A 22019-nucleotide genomic window follows, 5' to 3' on the forward strand; every position below is an offset into this window, starting at 1 on the left:
CCAATGATGCAAACTGATCCCAGACCCAATGATGCAAACTGATCCCAGACCCAATGATGCAAACTAATCCCAGACCCAATGATGCAAACTAATCCCAGACCCAATGATGCAAACTAATCCCAGACCCAATGATGCACACTAATCCCAGACCCAATGATGCAAACTAATCCCAGACCCAATGATGCAAACTAATCCCAGACCCAATGATGCAAACTAATCCCAGACCCAATGATGCAAACTAATCCCAGACCCAATGATGCAAACTAATCCCAGACCCAATGATGCAAACTAATCCCAGACCCAATGATGCAAACTAATGTTTAGTGTTAAATAATGAAGAGGCATTCAAAAGTACAGCGGTACCCGCAATGTGAGGCACCTCTGATGAGAGAACACCTGCCATGAAAGGACACCCTTTGTTGTTCTTTAATGCCTGTCATTCTGACCAAAGTATACCTGTCATGACAGGCCACCTGCAATGTAGGGACACTGTGGGCTGGTCCCCAGGGTGTCCTTTCATCGCAGGTACCACTGTAGAAGGAAAGTGACAGGAAGATGTTGAAAAACAAGATGTAATGTAGAGAGAGAAAAAAGAACAAGACGTGGGGCAAATGTCTGCACGGGATAAAGTAATGTAGAGAGAAAAAAAAGAACAAGACGTGGGCAAATGTCTGCACGGGATAAAAGAGACACTGACGTTGTTGCAACGCACTGTTGCAGCTTCATGGCGGACACGCGGCGGATGAACGTGGCGCTGACCCGAGCCAAGTACGCGCTCTACATCATCGCTCACCTCCAGTCACTGCGGGTAAGTAGCAGTTCACTCTATGCTGTCTTCCCACGCTCCATGTTCTCAATAATTTAAAGTAGAGCATATACATGTTGCAGTACGTGTGAAAGGGGCATGTCATGGTAACCTTCCGGTCACTGCGAATGGCAATAAAGCATGCATGTATACACACAGACACATGCTTCTATATGCTCACTCACAAGCATTCAGACTCACAAATGCACAATTCATGGCAGAAAACTTTAGAGAAAAAAATCTCATGTTATACATTATACATGTACGTTATTTATACTGTTGACCAAATATGACATTGTACACAGATGGAGACAGTCATTGTTCCTCCGAGACCGTGCTAGCAATGACAGGCAAGATCTGTGCCAAATATCATATTTTGACGTCGAATGGCTGAAAGAAGAGAAATTCAATGTTCAATCCATACGTTGTGTGTTGTCAGACGGACAGAGACTGGAAGGCGCTGGTGATGGACGCACAGGATCGTGGCCAGCGACCCGTCATCCAGCGAGTGCACAACCTGACAGAGTTCCCTGACCTGGTGCGACACTGCTGCTTCAAGCACAAGTACAGACCCTGACAGAGTTCCCTGACCTGGTGCGACAGTGCTGCTTCAAGAACAAGTACAGACCTGACAGAGTTCCCTGACCTGGTGCGACAGTGCTCCTTCAAGCACAAGTACAGACCCTGACAGAGTTCCCTGACCTGGTGCGACACTGCTGCTTCGAGCACAAGTACAGACCCTGACAGAGTTCTCTGACCTGGTGCGACACTGCTGCTTCAAGCACAAGTACAGACCCTGACAGAGTTCTCTGACCTGGTGCGACACTGCTGCTTCAAGCACAAGTACAGACCCTGACAGAGTTCACTGACCTGGTGCGACACTGCTGCTTCAAGCACAAGTACAGACCCTGACAGAGTTCCCTGACCTGGTGCAACACTGCTGCTTCAAGCACAAGTACAGACCCTGACAGAGTTCTCTGACCTGGTGCGACACTGCTGCTTCAAGCACAAGTACAGACCCTGACAGAGTTCTCTGACCTGGTGCGACACTGCTGCTTCAAGCACAAGTACAGACCCTGACAGAGTTCACTGACCTGGTGCGACACTGCTGCTTCAAGCACAAGTACAGACCCTGACAGAGTTCCCTGACCTGGTGCGACACTGCTGCTTCAAGCACAAGTACAGACCCTGACAGAGTTCCCTGACCTGGTGCGACACTGCTGCTTCAAGCACAAGTACAGACCCTGACAGAGTTCCCTGACCTGGGGCAACACTGCTCCTTCAAGCACAAGTACAGACCCTGACAGAGTTCCCTGACCTGGTGCAACACTGCTCCTTCAAGCACAAGTACAGACCCAGCCTAGACAGTGGTGACAAGCCCTCATAGCAGTGTCACTGTCTGCAGTGTTGTTACACTGCTGCTTCAAGTTACCCAGCCTGGCTTCACACAACTGTCCCAATGACAGTGGATCACAGAGATGGGAACATCATGTTTGCACCAACACATCAGCCAAAGGTTTACCTACTGCTTAACCGTGACCAGGTAGAAAGAAAGGTATCAGCCACAGTATATAGTGTGACCACAAGTTGACCATGACCAGGTAGAAAGGTATCAGCCACAGTATATAGTGTGACCACAAGTTGACCATGACCAGGTAGAAAGGAAGCCGCCACAGTACATTCTGTGTTGGTCACAAGGTTGGAAGTGTGCCGGACTGATGTGACACAGATCACACTTAGGAACGCTTTGCTAACCAAGCTTGAATGGATGTTGAACAGGGGAAGTAAGTGGGGTAAGTCTTCTTCTTCTTCTTGTTCGCTTCTTCTTCTTCTTCTTCGCTTCATGACAGACACAGAGTAAGTCTGTGGTGCATTCTCCATGATGTGTTATGTACAGTTATCTTCTCCTCTAGAGACACAAGAACGGTTGGTATTAGTGCTAAAAAATTCTCAAATAGTTGTGCGCACCTGTGTGTGTGTGTGTGTGTGCATGCGAATTGAACATGTATACTCCGTGTATTTAGAAATTGACATTGTACATGTTGTAAGAAAGTTGAAACACAAGCCACATTACTGCTGGTATTAAGTTTTGTCTGGTGAAGGAGTTTGGACAAGGGGCACAGAAACAAGCAGCGCAGTGCCGTGCATAAAGAATTGATTTCATCTTGTGTGAAATGGTTGGTGTGTTTGCGACAAGATCTGTTCCTGTATTGATTGTGTGTGAAATGATTCGTGCTGCTTTTTACTTTTCTTATGTGATTTTATTAGTGCCAGTCAGATCTATAGCTTTTATTTATTGCCACTGCCATTACTGCCAAACCATTTGCTTTAGTGTGCGTGCATGCGTGCATGTGTGTGTTCTGTACAGACAAAAATTGTGCTGGTTATGCAGTGCACATCACAACCCTCTATGTTGAATGTTTATGATAACTGGGTGGCCGAGTGGTAACGCACTTGCGCTCGGAAGCGAGAGGTTGCGAGTTCGACCCTGGGTCAGGGCGTTTGCAATTTTCTCCCCCCTTTCCTAAGGGTTCAAGTGCTAGTCTTTCGGATGAGACGAAAAACCGAGGTCCCTTCGTGTACACTACATTGGGGTGTGCACGTTAAAGATCCCACGATTGACAAAAGGGTCTTTCCTGGCAAAATTGTATAGGCATAGATAAAAATGTCCACCAAAATACCCGTGTGACTTGGAATAATAGGCCGTGAAAAGTAGGATATGCGCCGAAATGGCTGCGATCTGCTGGCCGATGTGAATGCGTGATGTATTGTGTAAAAAAAAAATTCCATCTCACACGGCATAAATAAATCCCTGCGCCTTGAATATGTGCGCGATATAAATTGCATAAAATAAAAATAAAAAAAATAAAAAAATCCCTGCGCTTGGAACTGTACCCACGGAATATGTGCGATATAAGCCTCATATTGATTGATTGATTGATAATTATCACATGTTGGACTTGCGTATAGAATTCATGATGTCATGTTTTTTGTATAACAAAATGCCTTTAAGGCACACAAAAAAAAAAGGTCTGTTTACGGTATCCCGACCGACCCTATTTTTTCGCGCGACCCTAGACTTTTTTTTGGCATTTGGGGAAAAAAAAAAAAGTCTTTGTTTTTTGGCAAAATAACTTAAAAATATGTTTTTTGGGAAAAAAATAAAAAAATAAATCCCGACCTACCGACCCTATTTTTTGGGCCTATGTTACCGTAAACAGACTTTTTTTGTGTTGGCCTAAAGAGAAAAAAATATTGCTTGTTACTTCCATGCATAATTGTTGTACATGTATTGCCGAAAGCACACCAACCAGTAACACACCGTATACCGTGGTTGCACTAGGCAAATCTGTCCGAAGCGGTTGCACCCTTATTTTTCTGTTCGAAGGGAGACACGCGACGTAAGTTTCTGCACAAAATCACCTGTAATTCCTCACAAATGACATATCACAAAACTACCGTTTGTACTTTGGCCTAAGGTGTCATCATAGCATCATATCATCGATTTGTTTCATTGCTTCAATGTGTTTGTGAACGTTGGCCTTCAAGTATTTACACATTTCAAGCGCATTATGTGCACATTTTGACTTTCCGCAGTTACTAGGGAAATTCAAGCACATGAGAAAGGCTACACGCGAGTGCAATGTGATCTATGGTCATTTCTTGACATCTGGGTCAGATGACATAGTGGTGCAGGAGCGTCATATTTCATGAATCTGTGAAGACATTCAAAGATTTGTCGGTTGCTCTTTCCCCTTGTATCGATCTTTTTAAGTCACGGTATTTGCTCTTGTCTGGAACTTTGGCTCTGGAATTCACTATCAAACGCTCTCAGACATTTCATCAGTGTAACGACTTTTGAAGACACACTTTCTTTATTTATTCATTTACTTCTCACTTGGCGTGAGCCTGATGATATTTATGATAATACAGTTTTTATTACATTTAGTCAAGTTTTGACTAACTGTTTTAACATAGACGGGGAATCGAGACGAGGGTGGTGTGTGTGTGTGTGTGTGTGTTAAGCGATTCAGAAGAAAACTACTGGACCGATCTTCATGAAACTTTACATGCGAGTTCCTGAGAATGATATCCCAAACGTGTTTTTTTCTCTTTTTTTATTTTTTATAAATGTCTTTGATGACGTCATATCCGCCTTTTTGTGAAAGTTGAGGCGGCACTGTCACACCCTAATTTTTCGATCAAATGGATTGAAACTTTGGTCAACCAATCTTCCACTGATGGGATTGCATTTCAGCTTATTAATGAGTTTGGTCATTAAGCATCTGAAAATTCTAATTGACATGAACATTTCAGTAATCGATTCAAAACTTATTTCATTTTTATTCTTAATCATTTCCTGATTCCAAAAGCATATAGATCTGCTATGTTTGGATTAAAAAAACAAACTCTGACAGTTAAAAAGAATAGAGAAAAGCGCGCTTTGCTGTGAAGCGCTATACGCTGATGCGCCGCTATACTGCCAGACTTGTCACTTTCAGTGCGTGGCGTGAACGTTTTACCGCGGCCGCGGAGTATGTAATCGTAACGCTTTTGTGCATTGTCTTAGTGACAAATGCGGTGCGTTCAATTTCAGTCACTGAGAGTTCGACAGATTGACTAAATGTAGTAATTTCGATTCACGCGACTAATTGTTTTATCTTACAAAACTGTCATTAGTTAAATGTCGATTTTAATTGTTTTCATGTCATGTCTCATGTGAGTTCGTTAATCAATGATCCGGCCTTGCTACTTTTCTTTAAATTTATCCCTTAATTCACCGTGTATTTTTTGTGTCAGTCACCGTATGTGTGCTTTATCAAAGGTACCCGAGTCCCCCCCCCCCCCCCACCCCCCAACATTCAATAAAACAAATCACTCAGTTTGGAACAGAAAAAGCCCCGCCGCATTCCCTCCCATCCGCACCCCCCCCCCCCCCCCCCCCCCCGTTCTTTTCCTCATCAGTTACTGACGAAAGCCATGCAACCCCACCCTCACCCCACCTCCCCACAAACGCAATGGGTGTTGCGCAAGTCAAGGCGCTGTGTGTTGTGTGTGTATGTATTGTGCGCGCGCACGTGTGTGTGTAAGATGTTGAATTTAACATTTTTCCGCGAGAAGTTGGCAACGACGAAAGAGACAACTTGTTTTGCGAGACTGAAAGGTGCACAAACCGCCCGTAACTTCCAATATCACTTTGACCATGCAAGATGGTGGAAGAGATATATACTATGTATATATATATATTATACAAGTTATCAGTTCACAATGATTGTTGAAAAGTGTCATGACTTCAGTTATAACGCAAAACAAAACACAAAATATTTTCAGAAGCTATGTTTGGGATGCACTTATGGAAATTGCAACTTCTTAGAGTCCTAAATTAATGATCCTCCTCCCAGGATTATTTTTTTAGTTTAATTTTTTTTTCAATTTGTTTTGAAAGGCCCATTTAAAAAAAACCTGTTTAGTGGAGAATGTAACACACACACTCACACACGCAAACGCGCATGCACACACACCAGACATGTATGAACACAGAGGAAAGCAAACAAGAACACTGAAGGATTTTTAGCGATTTTTGTTTATGTCATTCTCACTACACCATGCAATGCAGTTACAGCAAAGTTTTCAAACTTCATGATTATAATACAGTCCAAAACAAACAAAGAAACATACACAAAAACAAAGAAACGTACACACAAACAAAATCCAGATAGACAAATACAAACACACACACACACAACCTGAATATCATCAACAACTTGATTGTCAATGGCAGTTCCTTGGAAGGTGAGAGAAATGATGTTTGTTTGTTTGTGTGTGTGTAAACATTGAAGAACGTAATAGCGCGTGTGTGTGCGTGCGTGTGTGTGTGTGTGTGTGTGTGTGTGAACAATGAAGAAGGTAATAGCTGAAAGAAAGGTCTAGGGAGAGCAATGGTTCATTGTGGGTAGAGCATCAAACATAATAACAGTATTTGCTGACCCAAGAAAAGAACAGATCTGCAACCCAATTCCACCACCCATGAAGGTGAAACTGGCAAACAAAAACAGCAAAAATATAATTATGCTGAAGTTAAAGGTTTTTGAAACAAAAGTGTTTTTTGAGAAACAAAACAAATACCTCATATTTTGCTAAAAAATACAAAAACAACACTCCCTTGCACACACCCACTTATTCTTGAAAGATTGTTTTGGAAAACAGTCACACTTAGGTCACAAAAAAGAGCCATCTATCCTAATAAATTTCAAATGCACAACTCGCATAATAGTTTCTTGTTATATTAGCAAGGGTTCGGAAGAAATCTAGATACAGATTTAGCAACAAATCACTGATAGTGTTAACCTGACCATGAAAGAAACAATGCAGATGTCGGCACACATAACCCATTGCTGGTCGGGTGATGTGAAACAATACAGATGTCGGCACACATAACCCATTGCTGGTCGGGTGATGTGAAACAATACAGATGTCGGCACACATAACCCATTGGTTGTCGGGTGATGAGTGAAACAAGGCAGATGTCGGCACACATAACTCATTGATTGTCGAGTGAGGAGTGAAACAATACAGATGTCGGCACACATAACCCATTGATTGTCGGGTGATGAGTGAAACAATACAGATGTCGGCACACATAACCCATTGATTGTCGGGTGATGAGTGAATTACAACTTTCTTAAAGGTGCACTCCAGCTGTCTCCTTCCCGACGAAGTGATCACCTTCACCCACCAACACACAATCATTATGTCGAGGATTGTTCAAGTCATAAGAGCACCTTTCTTCTTCTTCTTTATTCATGGGCTGAAATTCCCACATTCACTCATGTTTTTGCCACGAGTGGATTTTTACGTGCATGACCGTTTTTACCCCGCCATTCAGGCAGCCATACGCTGATTCCGGGTGAAGCCTGCTGGGTATTTTCGTGTTTCTATAACCCACCGAACTCTGACATGGATTACAGGATCTTTTCCGTGCGCACATGGTCTTGTGCTTGCGTGTACACACGAAGGGGGATAAGGCACTAGCAGGTCTGCATATAAGTTGACCTGAGAGATCGGAAAAATCTCCACCCTTAAACCATCAGGCGACCGCAGCCGGGATTTAAACTCACGACCTTCCGATGTCTTATCCCCTAGGCCACTGTGCCCGTCGAGCACCTTTCAATTTTAACACATGGCAAACGCCAATAGCCTGGCTGCTTGCTATGCATTAGGACATTAATTGTTGTTATTAATTGTATCCGTGACACCACTGTCCACCTGCTAAATTTGATTCCGCAAAAACAAAAAAAACACATTCACAAACTGCACAGAGCACAACTGCCAAAAAATGGTATCTTTCAAGGCTGTGATTTCTGTGACACTGAAGTAGCTTGAATAGCTTCAATAAATCAGAACACTTTGGCGAGAAGTTCTGGGCACAACGATTCATAACTTCCCTGTGTTGATCCATTTGTATATTTTGACTCCAGGTCCAACTGACCGCTTGTCTGGGAACAACACTGCAACAAGAAGAGCAAACGCTCGATCGAGTCACTTTCGCAGTTCTGAATATTATATGAGGCATCAGATGGACAGGAAGAAATTGCTATTCACAACACAATGAGTCACGTTCACATAAAATTTGAGCCCGGTCACTTTTATAGTTTCCGAGAAAAGCCCAACGTTAAGTTGTGTGTTGCCGAACAGAAAAGGCTAGTAATCTCCCTTGTTTTTCTGATAACGTTCGTAAAAGGCTACAGATGTAAATACTTTGATGTAAAGAATAATCCTACAAAGTTTCAATCACATCCGATGAACTTTGTCAAAGATATAAAATGTCTAATTTTTCCTTTGACGCTGACCTGTGACCTTGAAAAAGGTCAAAGGTCAACGAAACCATCGTTAAAGTGTAGAGGTCATTGGAGGTCACGACTAAACAAAATATGAGCCCGATCGCTTTGATAGTTTCCGAGAAAAGTCCAACGTTAAGGTGGTGTCTACGGACGGCCGGACGGCCGGACAGACTAACACTGACCGATTACATAGAGTCACTTTTTGTCAAGTGACTCAAAAACATCACAAATCATGCCTTCCATGTCTGACTCTTAGTATTGTGTGTGTGGCAAGGACTGCAAATATTACTCCCTGAAGCAAAGACTCTGCCACAGTTAAAGGCTCCCCTGTCAATAATGACCATCCACAAGGCTCTGCCATTGGTAGTTAGTTAGTTAGTTCATTGTTGCTTTTTGGGTCCAGCGGACCATATAGGCCAAATCAGGACCCCACAAGTTTAACATTACACATATTTAAATTAAACCAATTTTACTGAACAAAATTAGAGCCATTGGTAGTCAGTCCATATGCTGTCTATAATGACCATCCCAGGGGGCTGACCACAAGTGACTGTTATAGACAGGTGGTTGCTGGGGAAAGATGAATTATCACAAATCATGCCTTCCCTGTCTGACTGTCGGTATTGTGTCTGCAGCTATGAAGGTGAAGATTACCCTTAAGGCAAAGGTTCTGCCACTGTATCACAAATCATGCCTTCCCTGTCTGACTGTTGGTATTGTGTCTGCGGCGATGACTGAGAAGATTGCCCTTTAAAGCAAAGGATCTGCCACAGGTCTGACACTGGTATGGTTTCTCTCCAGTGTGCACTTTGGTATGTCTAGCAAGAGACGTACCGTTATTGTAACGGGCTGGACATAGCTTGCACTGGTACGGTTTCTCACCTGAAACAGTGAAAGAATAAAGTACATATATATATATATATTTATGACCTCCTTTGCTCATGACATAATTCGTCCGCATTCTGGCGTCAATCTAATATATTTAGCCTATAGTATCTATATCACTCTCTAAACAGAAGTGAACATTATTTGAACACATTCCTGTAACAAGTTTTGAATACTGTGTGATATTGTACATAGCTTTACTGGCAACATTAGCACATTCCAAGGGATGCATGCTGGGAATTTTCCTGTTTCTAAAACTCACCCAACTCTGACATGGATTACAGGATAATTTTTGTGCATACCTGGTCTTGTGCTTGCTTTTACACACAAAGAGGAATAAGGCACTAGCAGGCCTGCACATAAGTTGAACTGGGAGATCAGTAAAATCTCCACGCTTATCCCACTAGGTACCGGCACGGTTGGCCTAGTGGTAAGGCGTCTGCCCCGTGATCGGGAGGTCGTGGGTTCGAACCCCGGCCGGGTCATACCTAAGACTTTAAAATTGGCAATCTAGTGGCTGCTCCGCCTGGCGTCTGGCATTATGGGGTTAGTGCTAGGACTGGTTGGTCCGGTGTCAGAATAATGTGACTGGGTGAGACATGAAGCCTGTGCTGCGACTTCTGTCTTGTGTGTGGCGCACGTTAAATGTCAAAGCAGCACCGCCCTGATATGGCCCTTAATTCGTGGTCGGCTGGGCGTTTAAGCAAACAAACAAACAAACATAAAAATCCCACTAGGTGCGACTGGAATTCAAACCCCCCAACCTTCCACTTGGAAGGCCCACACCCTCACCACTGAAATTTTAACTTCGTGTTCGTCTACTAGGGTCTTTTGGAAGAGTCTGCACAAAGATGATTGGCAAATCAATCTTTCGCCAAATCCAGGGTCGAAATCCCCACTACAGGTAATAAACTAATATATATATTGACATACTGGTTTTAAAGGAAGCACGCTGCACACTCAATTATCTATATCTATGTACGACTTGTGTGTGTCCGTGTGTCAGTTCCCGATGCACGGCCAAAGTTCTCGATGGATCTGCTTCAAATTTGGTGGTCATATTCAGGTACACCCTGTACACAATCTGGTCGATGAAAATTTTCAACACGTGCTCTCAGCGCGCAGCGCTGAACTGATTTTGGTTTTTCTGTTCATCTTCCCAGATCCATTCCCAGTAACTTTTCCTTATCTTCTCCACTGTTTTGCGTTTATCTCCCTTCCTTCGTGTGGCGTCAATCCATATTCCCGTTACTATTTTTAGAAGGTCACTGTCCACAACGCTCAATCCATATTCCCGTTACTATTTCTAGAAGTTTTCCTTCGTGTGGCGTCAATCGCGTACGGTGTGCCACTCACCCGGCAAAGCCGGCGTACGGTGCGCCACTCACCCGGCAAAGCCGGGTATTCGGCTCTACTTCTTCCCGGTGAAGCCGGCTACCCGGCGAAGCGGGTATTTATCTAGTAATTTATATATGGGTCATTCTCAGAAATGGTGGTCCAAAGTGTTACATACTGTCATACAAAGTAAAAAATAAAGTGTGAAGAAATACAAAATAATTGTTTTTACTATGAAGTCTATTGTTTGCTATACATAATAATGCAAAAATTAGACAAAAAGAGTAATTGGTTGCTGAATAAGAGACGTTTTAAAGTGTTGTATTTACGTGATGAATGTTGTAACATGGAAACCAAATTCCAACTTTAAACCACCTAAGCCTTCAATCCTTTGTGCATTTTTTATCAGTTCTGCAGTATTTTTGTGCTCTACCCAACACATTCTAGTTATGAAAGGTAAGGACTTCAACTAATATTGGTAAAAAAATGACATTTGGAACTGACTAAGGTGAATGTCGCAACACAGAAACGAAATGCTTGAACCACTTTCGGTTCCTGTGCGACAGACATGAATCTGCACTGTTTGGCCTTTCCTGCCGGCAAAACCCGTCTGACCCAAAATAACTACACAAAACACAATTCGTCAGAGTTTGCTGTATTTGTTGAAAGTTCCTGTTGCGTTCAGATTACCCATTTTAAGTACTTGATGAATGTCGAACATCGACAATCAGAGGTTACGAAAACTTCTTGGCTGCTTTGTTCCGCTAAACTTCGCGCTTTGAGAGACTGTTTGCACTCGATATCCTTCCGACACTACATTGTCGCCATCCGCGGTGTGTAAGTTTGTGACAAAGCTTTGCAGGCTCGACAATTAAGTAAAAACTATCTTCAGTCGTAACGTAGGTCGGGAAACGACGCCATGAGTTTCAGCAAATGATATGATTCTGGTGTTTTCTGTGAATATTTGGCTGTGATTCAAAGGACTATTTTCTTGTTCGAACTTCCTGTGCGCCAAAGAGCTAAAAATAGCCGTGATGTGGCAAAGTCATGGAGCACATTGCTGTCCGCGCGTCAAGTTTGGATACGATGCATTACGACATTCAGAATTTTTTGTTCGAAGCCCGTAACTTCAAATTCAGCGTGAGTTTTTGCAAAGATGTGTTGCTACGTCCAAGACTGAACTCCTGACTGTCGATAGCAGTAATTTGTTGGTGTTTGCATGTTTGCATTTAGCCATGAAACTGAACATATTGTTGATCACGAAAGTCGTGTAACGCTTCGGCGATCCGGAAACGGCCGAACTTCGCAATTGAAAAGCACACAAAAACAACACCAATGTATAGAAACCATTTTTATTGACATACAACAATGCTTTAATGTCTCAGGAATAGATTGAGATGAAAAAAGTCGTGGTAGAAATAATTTTAATTTACTTTTTCATGATTTCAAATGTGTCACCCCTACTCACTCTCACTGGACCACCATTTCTGAGAATGACCCATATATCCTCAAGCATGATCAAAAGGCGACAGAACAAAAAGGCACAAGCTCTCACCAGTGTGGACTCTCATGTGTAGTTTTAGGTGTGACGGCTGGAAGAAACGTTTGGCACACATCTCGCAGACATATCTCCGTCCTGAGTGAGTACGCGTATGCCTTCCCAAGCTGGTTAGCGACTTGTAAGACTTGTCGCACTGCTTGCATGCGTAAGGTTTGAGCGTACTGTGAGTCAGCAAATGGTCTTTGAAATTCATACCACGGGAAGTAGCGTAGCCACAGACGTTGCACAGGTGGTGTTTTTCTCCTGTATGAACAGCGAAGTGTTCTCTGTAGTTCTTCATGGACGCCAGAGTAGCGGCACAGACGGTGCAGGTGAAGGGGGGTTGTTCATCTACGGTACAAACATGATCAGACACAGAAAAGGCCACGGGAAGTTTCTTCTTGCAGACAGGGCACTGCGCAGTGGGGAAGGGGTGAGAGCGAAGGTGACACATCATCAGCCTGAAGGATTTGAAAGGCGAGTCACAGAGGAAGCACTTGAACATAAGTGGTACAGTTTCCTCCCTCCTCTGTTCGTCGTGTTTGTCTTCTCCTCGAGGCGTGACTTTACGTACACTCTTGGGCTGGTTGGACAATGTTGAACGCAGGGGAAATGTGCTATGGTCATCCATGCACTTCATGCCCGTCATGTGTTTGTCTGTTTGCTGAAATGTGTCTTTCCTTCCGCTCTCACTGACACTGACTGAAGTCTCAGAGCGGCCTGAAAAAGCCGAAGACACAGGAGCTTCACTTTGAACATTGGTGTATTCCACTCCCCTTGACACAACACTGGCTGCACAAAATGGCCCTGGAACATTGTGGGTGAGTTGTGTGGGAAATGGAGCTGGGGCATGGATGTTGTGCTTTGTTCCACACAGCACTTTCTCCCTCACATCAGTCCTCCCCTCTTCAACACATTGCAGCTTTGTCACGTCAACAGCAGCATCTGTCACAGGTCTGACAGGTGAGTCCTGCCTGGAAGCCACTGGCACCTGATCACTGACTGCAAGTGACGATAGCTGTTGTCTGGTGATTGTGGACAAGAATAGCTGTTCACTGGATATTGCGGGCGAGGATAGCTGCTGATTGTTAATTGCGGGCACAGAGAGCTGTTCACTAGTATCAAACCAAGGCCTCTCTGTCTTCACACTGGACACAGGTAGCTGTCTACTAGAACTCACTGGACCAGAACTTCCAGATTCAAGGTCACTGGATTGTAGCGCAGCTTCTAATCTCAAACAAGCAGCACCAAGTTTGAAGAATAACGGAGAACCAGACGGAAGCTCTGAGCGGGGAGATCCATTCGCTGTTGAAACAGATGCAGGAAACATGAACCCATTGGCTGTGGAAACGGGTGCAACTTGCGGTCTGCTGCCATCTTCTGTCCAACCCAGTCCCAATGTTTTCTGGTGCCTGTAATCAACAGTTGGTTGGCACCTTCCCAGCTGGCTCAAGTCGGCGGCCTCAGCACGCCCAGTTCTAGGTGATAGGTTGCTGGTACAAGGAAGCCTGTCACTTTCTCTATCACTCATGTCAAGCTCCACACCTCCAGTGTCACACACTTCATCGCAGTCATCGCACGTTGTGTCCGATCTTTCACAGTGTTCATCCACTTCAACACTTTCCATCTCAGGCAGTTCGTTGCTTTCATCAGCAACTGTTGCATGATTTTCGTTGCTGTCACGACACGCTGCTTCACACATCTCTTTAACTGTGACGGATGAAAGAGAGGTTGAAAGCAGTGAAGTCACGCGCTGATTTGAACGATGGGTTGGCAGGCGGGAGGAGGATGGCTGTTGGGGGGATCCCTGTTGAGAATGTTCGTCTTTAGCAGCAATGTGGAAGCATTTGGAACAGTAGACTAAGAGGCTCAGTGGGAAGTCACAAGCAGCACAAACATCACTTCTCAGTGATTTTTCATAACTGCAAAAAGATAAATTAACCATTAAATGCGCACAAATAATGTAGACACACAGACACAAGTCGTTGAAATATTAGCCTGTAATATCACATGTCGTTGAAATATTAGCCTGTGATGTCATATGTTGTTGAAATATTAGCCTGTAATGTCACATGTTGTTGAACTATTACTTGTAAAGTCACATGTCGTTGAAATATTAGCCTGTAGTGTCACATGTCGTTGAACTATTAGCCCGTAATTTGTTTTTGTTTGTTTGTTTGCTTAACGCCCAGCCGATTAGCCCGAAATGTCACATGTCGTCGAACTATTAGCCTGTAATGTCACATGTCGTTGAACTATTATTAGCCTGTAATGTCGTTGAAATGAAAGCCTGTAGTGTCACATTTCTGGCTAACCCAAATACTGACTTTGCATGTAGTCATTGATCCAAACGACAAAAATGAACTAACCATTTGAGGAGACAAGTTGCAAGCTGAGCGTTGTTCCAGTCGTGGTTCTCTCTGATGATCTGCCACGTGTGGAATGTGTCGCTGGAGGCGCAGAAAGAGATGCACGTGTCGGACTCTCTGTGCACGCTGTCAGCCTCCTCTGGTTCCTCCTGTCTCCTCCTCCCTGTCTGGCTCATACACTGCACAGTGAAAGGTGACACATGTTGGAAGGTCAGTAACCAAGATACAGTGGAATCCCCCTTCTAAGACTCTCCAATCTAAGACTCCCTCCCAATATGTGACCCTCCACCACGGAATGAGTCGCATGTCTCCTTTGCATGATTTTCATATTTTTACATTTTTCTAAAGAGTTTTTTATGCTCTATCCAGTGGTGATAACCGTTTTAGAAAGAGCAAAAACTGTTTGAGTTATAAGCCTGTGACTAAGGTGACCCTCACACTGTTACCGGACTTATATTAAGCCTAGCGCAGAACCGCGTGAGGTGACATGCGACTCATTTCGTGGTGGAGGATCACATATACAGTGGAATCCCCCTTCTAAGACCCTTCAATCTAAGACTCCCTCCCTTACATACCCTGTTTTCTACGATTTTTCATTCCTGACGTCTGTAGGTTTCCTCAAATTTTATCCGCAAGGATAACTTTTTCAAAAAAATATCGACCAGTACGTCTGACTGGAAGCTGAATTTATTTGCAGTATTTTCCAGATTTAATCATTTATATTTTAAATACATGTTTATCTCTTTTTTAAGAGCCTATTTTCTCAAATTTTAGAGGTCCTAAAAGATGGGTTGTAATGTAGTCCTTAAACCAATTTCGTTTGTACGGGGCCAACATGCTGGAGTCGTCCCAATTTTTCTAAAGGGGGGGGGGGGGGGGGGGGGGGGAACCATTTCAGTATCGCTGACATCCAGAAATTACAAAAAGAGAACAAAAATAGCGATTTAAGTGCTATGAAGGATTATAAAAACAAAATAAAACAAAGTGGAAAAACCAGTAATTCCCCTTTCAAGCCAATCAAGGCCCCATGATTTAAGACATAGCTCTTCCCTTTGCAGACCCTGTTTTTATCACATGGTCTGGTCATAACTCTTCTTACATTTCAAATGAGACACGATTGCTTCATTAACACAGGGTTTCATTTACTAGTGCGCCCTGCGCCATTGGCGCATTAAATCTGAAAATGTCCCATCAATATTCCCTTCAGTGCGTCTAAGGGCGCATTGAGATTACGTACCACTGAGCCACCAAATGTACACTTTACATCGGATTACACACACACACACACAGATAACACGATATAGCGGCTAATTCTCAGATGGCACCATTTTGCATCTTTGGTCAAAAACACGTACAGGCCTCGTTTGTGCGCCTTGCCTTCGACTGTCCCATCGGAAATTGGTTGAGGGGGACAAATGTCCCATTGCCTTTTTCTCCCAGGCTAAACCCTGTTGACCAAACTCTTCTTACATCCCACATTTCCAATAAGCCGAGTTCGATTATGCCTCTCACCTGCACATTATCCTGTGTTGGCAGCAGGCACATTTCTATTTCCCTAACGAGTTTGGCACAGAACGCTATTTTGTCAGCGTAACTAAAACAGAACGGCAGGATAGCACGAAGAGCAATCAGGTGTTTGCCTTGGCTGTTTGTGCACACAGAGTTCTTGGTATGTTTCAAAGTGGCCAACATGTTGTCTTTTCGCACAGGAAAAGGAGCAGGACTGTTGTCACAGAGTGTCTGATAGAAGTCTTTGAAAGATACCCAGGCGTTGTCGTCTCTCCTGACGATGTACAGGTGACGCAGGGAGGGGATGTTTCTCAGAGACTCCATCAGGGCTGGTAGGGCTGCAGCCAGTGCAGGGCAACTGGACAAAAAGAGTCGTTCACCATTCAGTGTATTGAAAGTTTAGTTGGTATGACTCGTAATGTTTTGTGTGTGTGTGTGTGTGTGTGTGTGTTTGCGTGTGCGTCTTTGTGTGTCTTTGTTTGTGTGTGCATCTGTGTGTGTGTGTGTGTGTGTGTGTGTAAGTTTAACGATTCCGCATGGAAAGAGGCTGCCGGGATAACAAAAAGTATGCAGCATCCAATGACGGAAAACTGCAGCCTGAGAATAACACTGTATTGCCAAAATCAGATTTCCACAAGACTGATCTTTAATCAGATTTCCACAAGACTGATCTTTGTTCAAAAGTAAATTCATTCACAGTCATAGTACACAAACTTTACAGTCCAACAGACATACCTTCAGTGAACAGCACTCTTATCACCATAAGCTTTCAGTGCAACTTTTTGATGAAGAATCTCCACAAGAGTGCCTTTAGAAACATTCCAATGCCTTCTGGCACTTGGGCTAGCCTAAACAAGCCCCTGCCCCTATAATAGAGCACTGCTGCCATGGAAACCAGAGATTTTGGTCTCTATCTTTGTGATGGACACTGGTCATGCAATGGGTCAATCTCCAGAACTGGGTAGCAGGGGAATTTATGTTTTATGTATGATCTATGAATATATATTCCACGGATGCATTTTTTTCTAACAATATACTACAGGATAGAAGTTGATTTTATCACACAAAAAAGCTGTTTCTTAGTGTTTTCCTGGACTGCTGAGACAGAAGATAAGGAATACTTGCAGTTGCATAGATTACAGCTGCTGATGTCGCTGTTACCCCCCCCCCCCCCTACACACACACTCTGTACCTCCCCCCAGGGCTCCCCCCTACTGGCACTCGCTCTCCCCCCCCCCCTCCAACAGTTCAGCGACAACCTCCCCACACCCTCGGCATCCTGACTGGAGTAAGACACAGGACAAATAAAACAAGAAAAATGTTCATTCAAAATGAACAGCGTCGATGCAATGTCCACCAAAGATTTATTTTTGGAAGTGTTAAAGGTTAGGGTCAAAAGTTAATGAATTGCATGTTGTGCTGGATATATAAATTGTTTATTTCAGTCAATGCTTGCTATGAATTGATCAAACAGCCACAAGAAAAAAACACTTTATAATTAAAAAATAGAGCTTGTTTGAAACAGGTAGAAAGGATGAGTTGATATTGCAATATCTGTACGTGGGAATGTGGTGAAAAAGAGTGCTAAAAGTAGTAAGTCAGTCTGAGATCCATTTCAAATATTTATTGCAGAAAAACAAAATACAAATTTAAAAAAAAAACACAGAACCATTACCAGGTGTCATAGGAATGTTTGAAAACAATAGTTTTAATTTTACACTGTAAATACAGGAATCAGAATTAAACACCTCAAATTGGCACATGAATAATGAATCACCTGGAATTGCAACAGGGAGATACTGAAGTAATTGGAAACAAACATCTGAAATTGACAGAGAAACAATTGAAAATATAGTACCAGTTGACATGAGCGTACAATATTTTAATGGAAGTGCATTTTTAGCACGAAGCATCCGCAGGAGGATGCACTAACAATTACATAGTGCCACAAAATTTGTACGGACATTTCACAACCGTGCATTATTAGCACAGAACACATACATGGGGGCGCACAAAACATTATTGTGACAATAATTTACACGAAACATTTCACATAAGTACATTTTTCAGCATGGTGCATCTACAGGAGGGTGCTCCAACAATGATGCATAGTGCCAACATTTTGCGCAAACTTTTCACAACAGTGCATTATTACCACAAAGCGCATACAGCGATTACATAGTGGCAAGTTGCACTAAACATTTGAACAAAATGCATTTTGTTCAAATGGTAACAGCACAGCACCAAGTTTTGCATAAGTGCACAACAGCACTGACCATTTCACAAAAGTGCATAACAGCTGTGACAATTTTACAAAAGTGCATTGACCATTTCAGGCAGATGGCTAACATGCAGATTTCGCTTTCGTCTGTCTTTCTTTGAAAAGTAGGCATGTTCAAGATCGATGAAGTCATGAGCAATTGGGTTAGATGACAGAAAAGATTCAAAAACGTCAGATTCAGTGTTTTGGCTACTGTTGAACAGGAACATTCTCTCCTGTTCAACAAAACAGTCAGACACAGATTTAAGCTGATGTGGGTTCAATTCAAAAGCAACATTGTCACAGATAGTGTTACATTTCTGTAAAGTTTCAGAAACATCTTCCATGTTTTGGTTACTGTTGAACAGAGGCATATTTTCCTGTTCAAAAAAGTCTGACACAAATTTTCGTAGTTGTGGGTTCGATCTATACCGTCATTGTCACAGATAGTGTTACATTTCTGTTTTACATTCAAACGAGTCGTAGGACCGTCATTGTCACAGATAGTGTTACATTTCTGTTTTACATTCAAACGAGTCGTAGGACCGTCATTGTCACAGATAGTGTTACATTTCTGTTTTACATTCAAACGAGTCGTAGAAGTAGTGGTACATTTGCGTTTGGTTGTTTTTTCTTTTAGATTCCTGTCACTCATACTAGCAGTATTGATTGAGGTACATAAATCTGTTGATGTACAGGGATGACTTGTTTGTAATGAATCCTTGTTTCCTCCACATTGAGTTTGCATTGCAGTTGGACAGAAATGAACAGGTGTTAATTGATAAACACATTGATAATGGCTTTTGAGAAAATCAATCAATTCTGCAAAGGAATTAAATGACATCAAAACTGCAGCGCCATTTGAAGAATGGTTACCATTTCTGTTTCTTTGATGGGAATCAAACAAATAAAAACATTGACTATCCAAGTTACCATGAATGGCAATAGTTGACTCCTGAAAAGTAGCAAGGATATAATTTGAGACGATAAACGCCTGATGCAATCCCTCCTCAAGGTCAGTCAACTCAAAACCTTCATCATTCGCAACATCAGTAGGCAACACAGCGGGATTCGTATGTCCAGAAATCATGTCGAAAAAATATTCCATTTCAAAAGCATGTCCAACCACAGTTGTTGGCAAATGTTCGTGTCCGAGGTAGCCTTCAGTGTGTGTATATGTATTCATGTGACAGATAGCGTGACCTCATTCTTCAATCCTCTCTCTCTCTTCTTTCTCATTCGAACGCACGCACGCAAGAACGTAGCCTACGCACGCATGCACGCGCACGCACACTCACACACACACTGACACACACACGTACCCGCTGACGCACAAACCACGCACACACACACTGACTGTCGGCAAGCATCTCTTTTTGTTTGCTTCACCTTTGTTTATTGTGTTTTCGATATTTGTGTTTATTTTTTGCTTGACTTATCTGTTTTATTTTAATGTTTGCTATCCACATCGTGTGATAAATGTTTCTTCTCTCCGAGTCAGTTTAGTTTCTGCACGCCGCTTTGGTACTCCTTGTTTTTCTAACTGGTGTATTGTGCGCGATTTGCGGATTTCTTTTTATTCCTTTCATATGCGGCTGTTGAAGTGTTGTGGGTGTTATTGTCTGTATATGCTATGTTGCGTCTGTGTATGCCTACAAGAATTTGCATTCGCGCTCTGCCAGTACAAGTCCAAACTTTATTGGGTGTAATGTGCCTGTGATCTGCTCGCAGTCGAGCACAAATAGTTTTCAAACATTCCTCCAGTGAGCCGCCGCGCTCTGCGACCTGAGTAAAGCGCTTCTTTGGTCTCTGGCAACCTTGAACTGCGCCGATATGCCCAAAGAAAAAAGCGACGTGCAGACAAAGTGATATCGCCCCGCTGGCTATTTTTACCGCTGGCCTTCGCTTGCCTGGAACAGCCGTGGTCCTCTCGGTTAGTCTCGGATTGACTCGGCCAGCTTTGAAATTGTTTTGGCTTGGAGAGTTTTGCTCATGGCGGTGCCCTGTGGCAAATTCAATTGCTTTGGCTTGGAGACTATTCTCCTGTGGTAAGTTTTTCCCGACCGCAGATACCAGCGTCGTCCGCGACGCTGGAACAATGCACGTGCGCTTCGCTAGTCTGTGCTGTCTCACCACACAAAGACATTCCAGCACTCACTTTACCTCCCACCGTCAATTCACAGTCCGACGTGTAGTTATGTCCCTTCAACACGAACATAAAGTTTACACAATGAAATGAAAGTCAACATGATCGCCAATCATGAAGGCTTTGCATCAGGTGCAACCCACTCCTACACGTACGGTTCTTTCACTCTCAGTCTGCAAAGTTTGGTACACTTGCCCGTGTGACGTTTTCATCTTTCGCCGTGTTGATATTTCGCTTCTCGGCCTCGTTGATCTAGTATAAACTCTACACTGAACAAAAAAACACCCTTCGATAGTACTGATGGGCGACCTTGTGTACCTTACATTCATGGGGCCAAATTTGTCCAACCAATTTTTTTTAACTTAACTTAGAAATTTGATTCATCCTAAAATGTTCCCTTCTTATTCAAGGGACGTAACCACTCGATTTTGGGAGTGAAATCTATTAAATTTCACCATCAATTTTCTTCACATGCAAGAAACTGACATGCTTTTCGTCCATAAATAATTTCACTTCTTAATTTTACCAGGAAACAACATTTCAATCTTGAGTATTTATCGAGGGGGAAATATGTACACAGGCGAAAGATGAAATCGTGACACCCGCAGCATCCTTGAATCAATTTGGGACACTGTCTTGAACGCTACGAACTTTCGCTGCTTTGGTGTTGTTAGGCAGGAAGTTCATCCTAAAACTATGCACAACCTAAGGATCTGATTGTCGAAGCGAACATTAAAAGCTTTGAAAACGAATACTGTTGTATGCACTTACCCCGTCGCCAGTCGGCAAAACACAGCTGAATCAGTGAATGAAGAACGATAACCCACATCTCGCACTTGTCTGCGAAGAAATCAAGTTACTTCCCTTCATTATGCAAATGTCGTGAGGAACGCGATTATCTCTTTAACCCGCTGTCACACTTCTCCCACCAAAATATTTCAGTTCACAGTCTCAGACTCTACCACCACCCAACCCCCCTCTCCCCCTCGAGAGATCAGATGCGCAACCGACAAATCTTTGAATGTCTTTACAGATTCATGAAATATGACGCTCCTGCACCACTTTAAATCATATCATCTGACCCAGATGTCAAGAAATGACCATAGATCACATTACAATCGCGTGTAGCCTTTCTCATGTGCTTGAATTTCCCTAGTAACTGCGAAAAGTCAAAATTTGTACATAATGCGCTTGAAATGTGTAAATACTTGAAGGCCAACGTTCACAAACACATTGAAGCAATGCCGAAACAAATCGATGATATGATGCTATGACACCTTAATTACTGAGGCCAAAGTACAAACGGTAGTTTTGTGATGATATGTCATT

At 43.0% G+C, this 22019-nt stretch overlaps 2 protein-coding genes across 2 annotated transcripts in view; one reads left to right on the top strand and one right to left on the bottom strand.

The window, feature by feature from the left end:
- Window positions 1–5563, top strand: part of LOC138961935 (uncharacterized) — a 54463-nt gene extending 48900 nt beyond the window's left edge. The window contains exons 23-24 of the mRNA XM_070333618.1: window positions 721–808; window positions 1245–5563. Of these exons, the coding sequence (XP_070189719.1) occupies window positions 721–808; window positions 1245–1382 (226 nt within the window). The 3' untranslated portion in view covers window positions 1383–5563. The remainder of the gene's footprint in view (window positions 1–720; window positions 809–1244) is intronic.
- Window positions 5564–6371: 808 nt separating this feature from the next.
- LOC138961936 (uncharacterized) lies at window positions 6372–16943 on the bottom strand. The gene is made up of 4 exons (XM_070333619.1): window positions 16288–16943; window positions 14776–14954; window positions 12422–14328; window positions 6372–9528 (listed from the first exon to the last, which is right to left on the bottom strand). The coding sequence occupies exons 1-4, from the start codon at window positions 16606–16608 to the stop codon at window positions 9335–9337; spliced, it is 2601 nt and encodes an 866-aa protein (XP_070189720.1). The 5' UTR covers window positions 16609–16943; the 3' UTR covers window positions 6372–9334.
- Between the last annotated feature and the right edge of the window lie 5076 nt (window positions 16944–22019).

Source organism: Littorina saxatilis, linkage group LG3 (genome assembly GCF_037325665.1).
Source record: "Littorina saxatilis isolate snail1 linkage group LG3, US_GU_Lsax_2.0, whole genome shotgun sequence".
In the NCBI taxonomy this organism is placed as follows: domain Eukaryota; kingdom Metazoa; phylum Mollusca; class Gastropoda; order Littorinimorpha; family Littorinidae; genus Littorina; species Littorina saxatilis.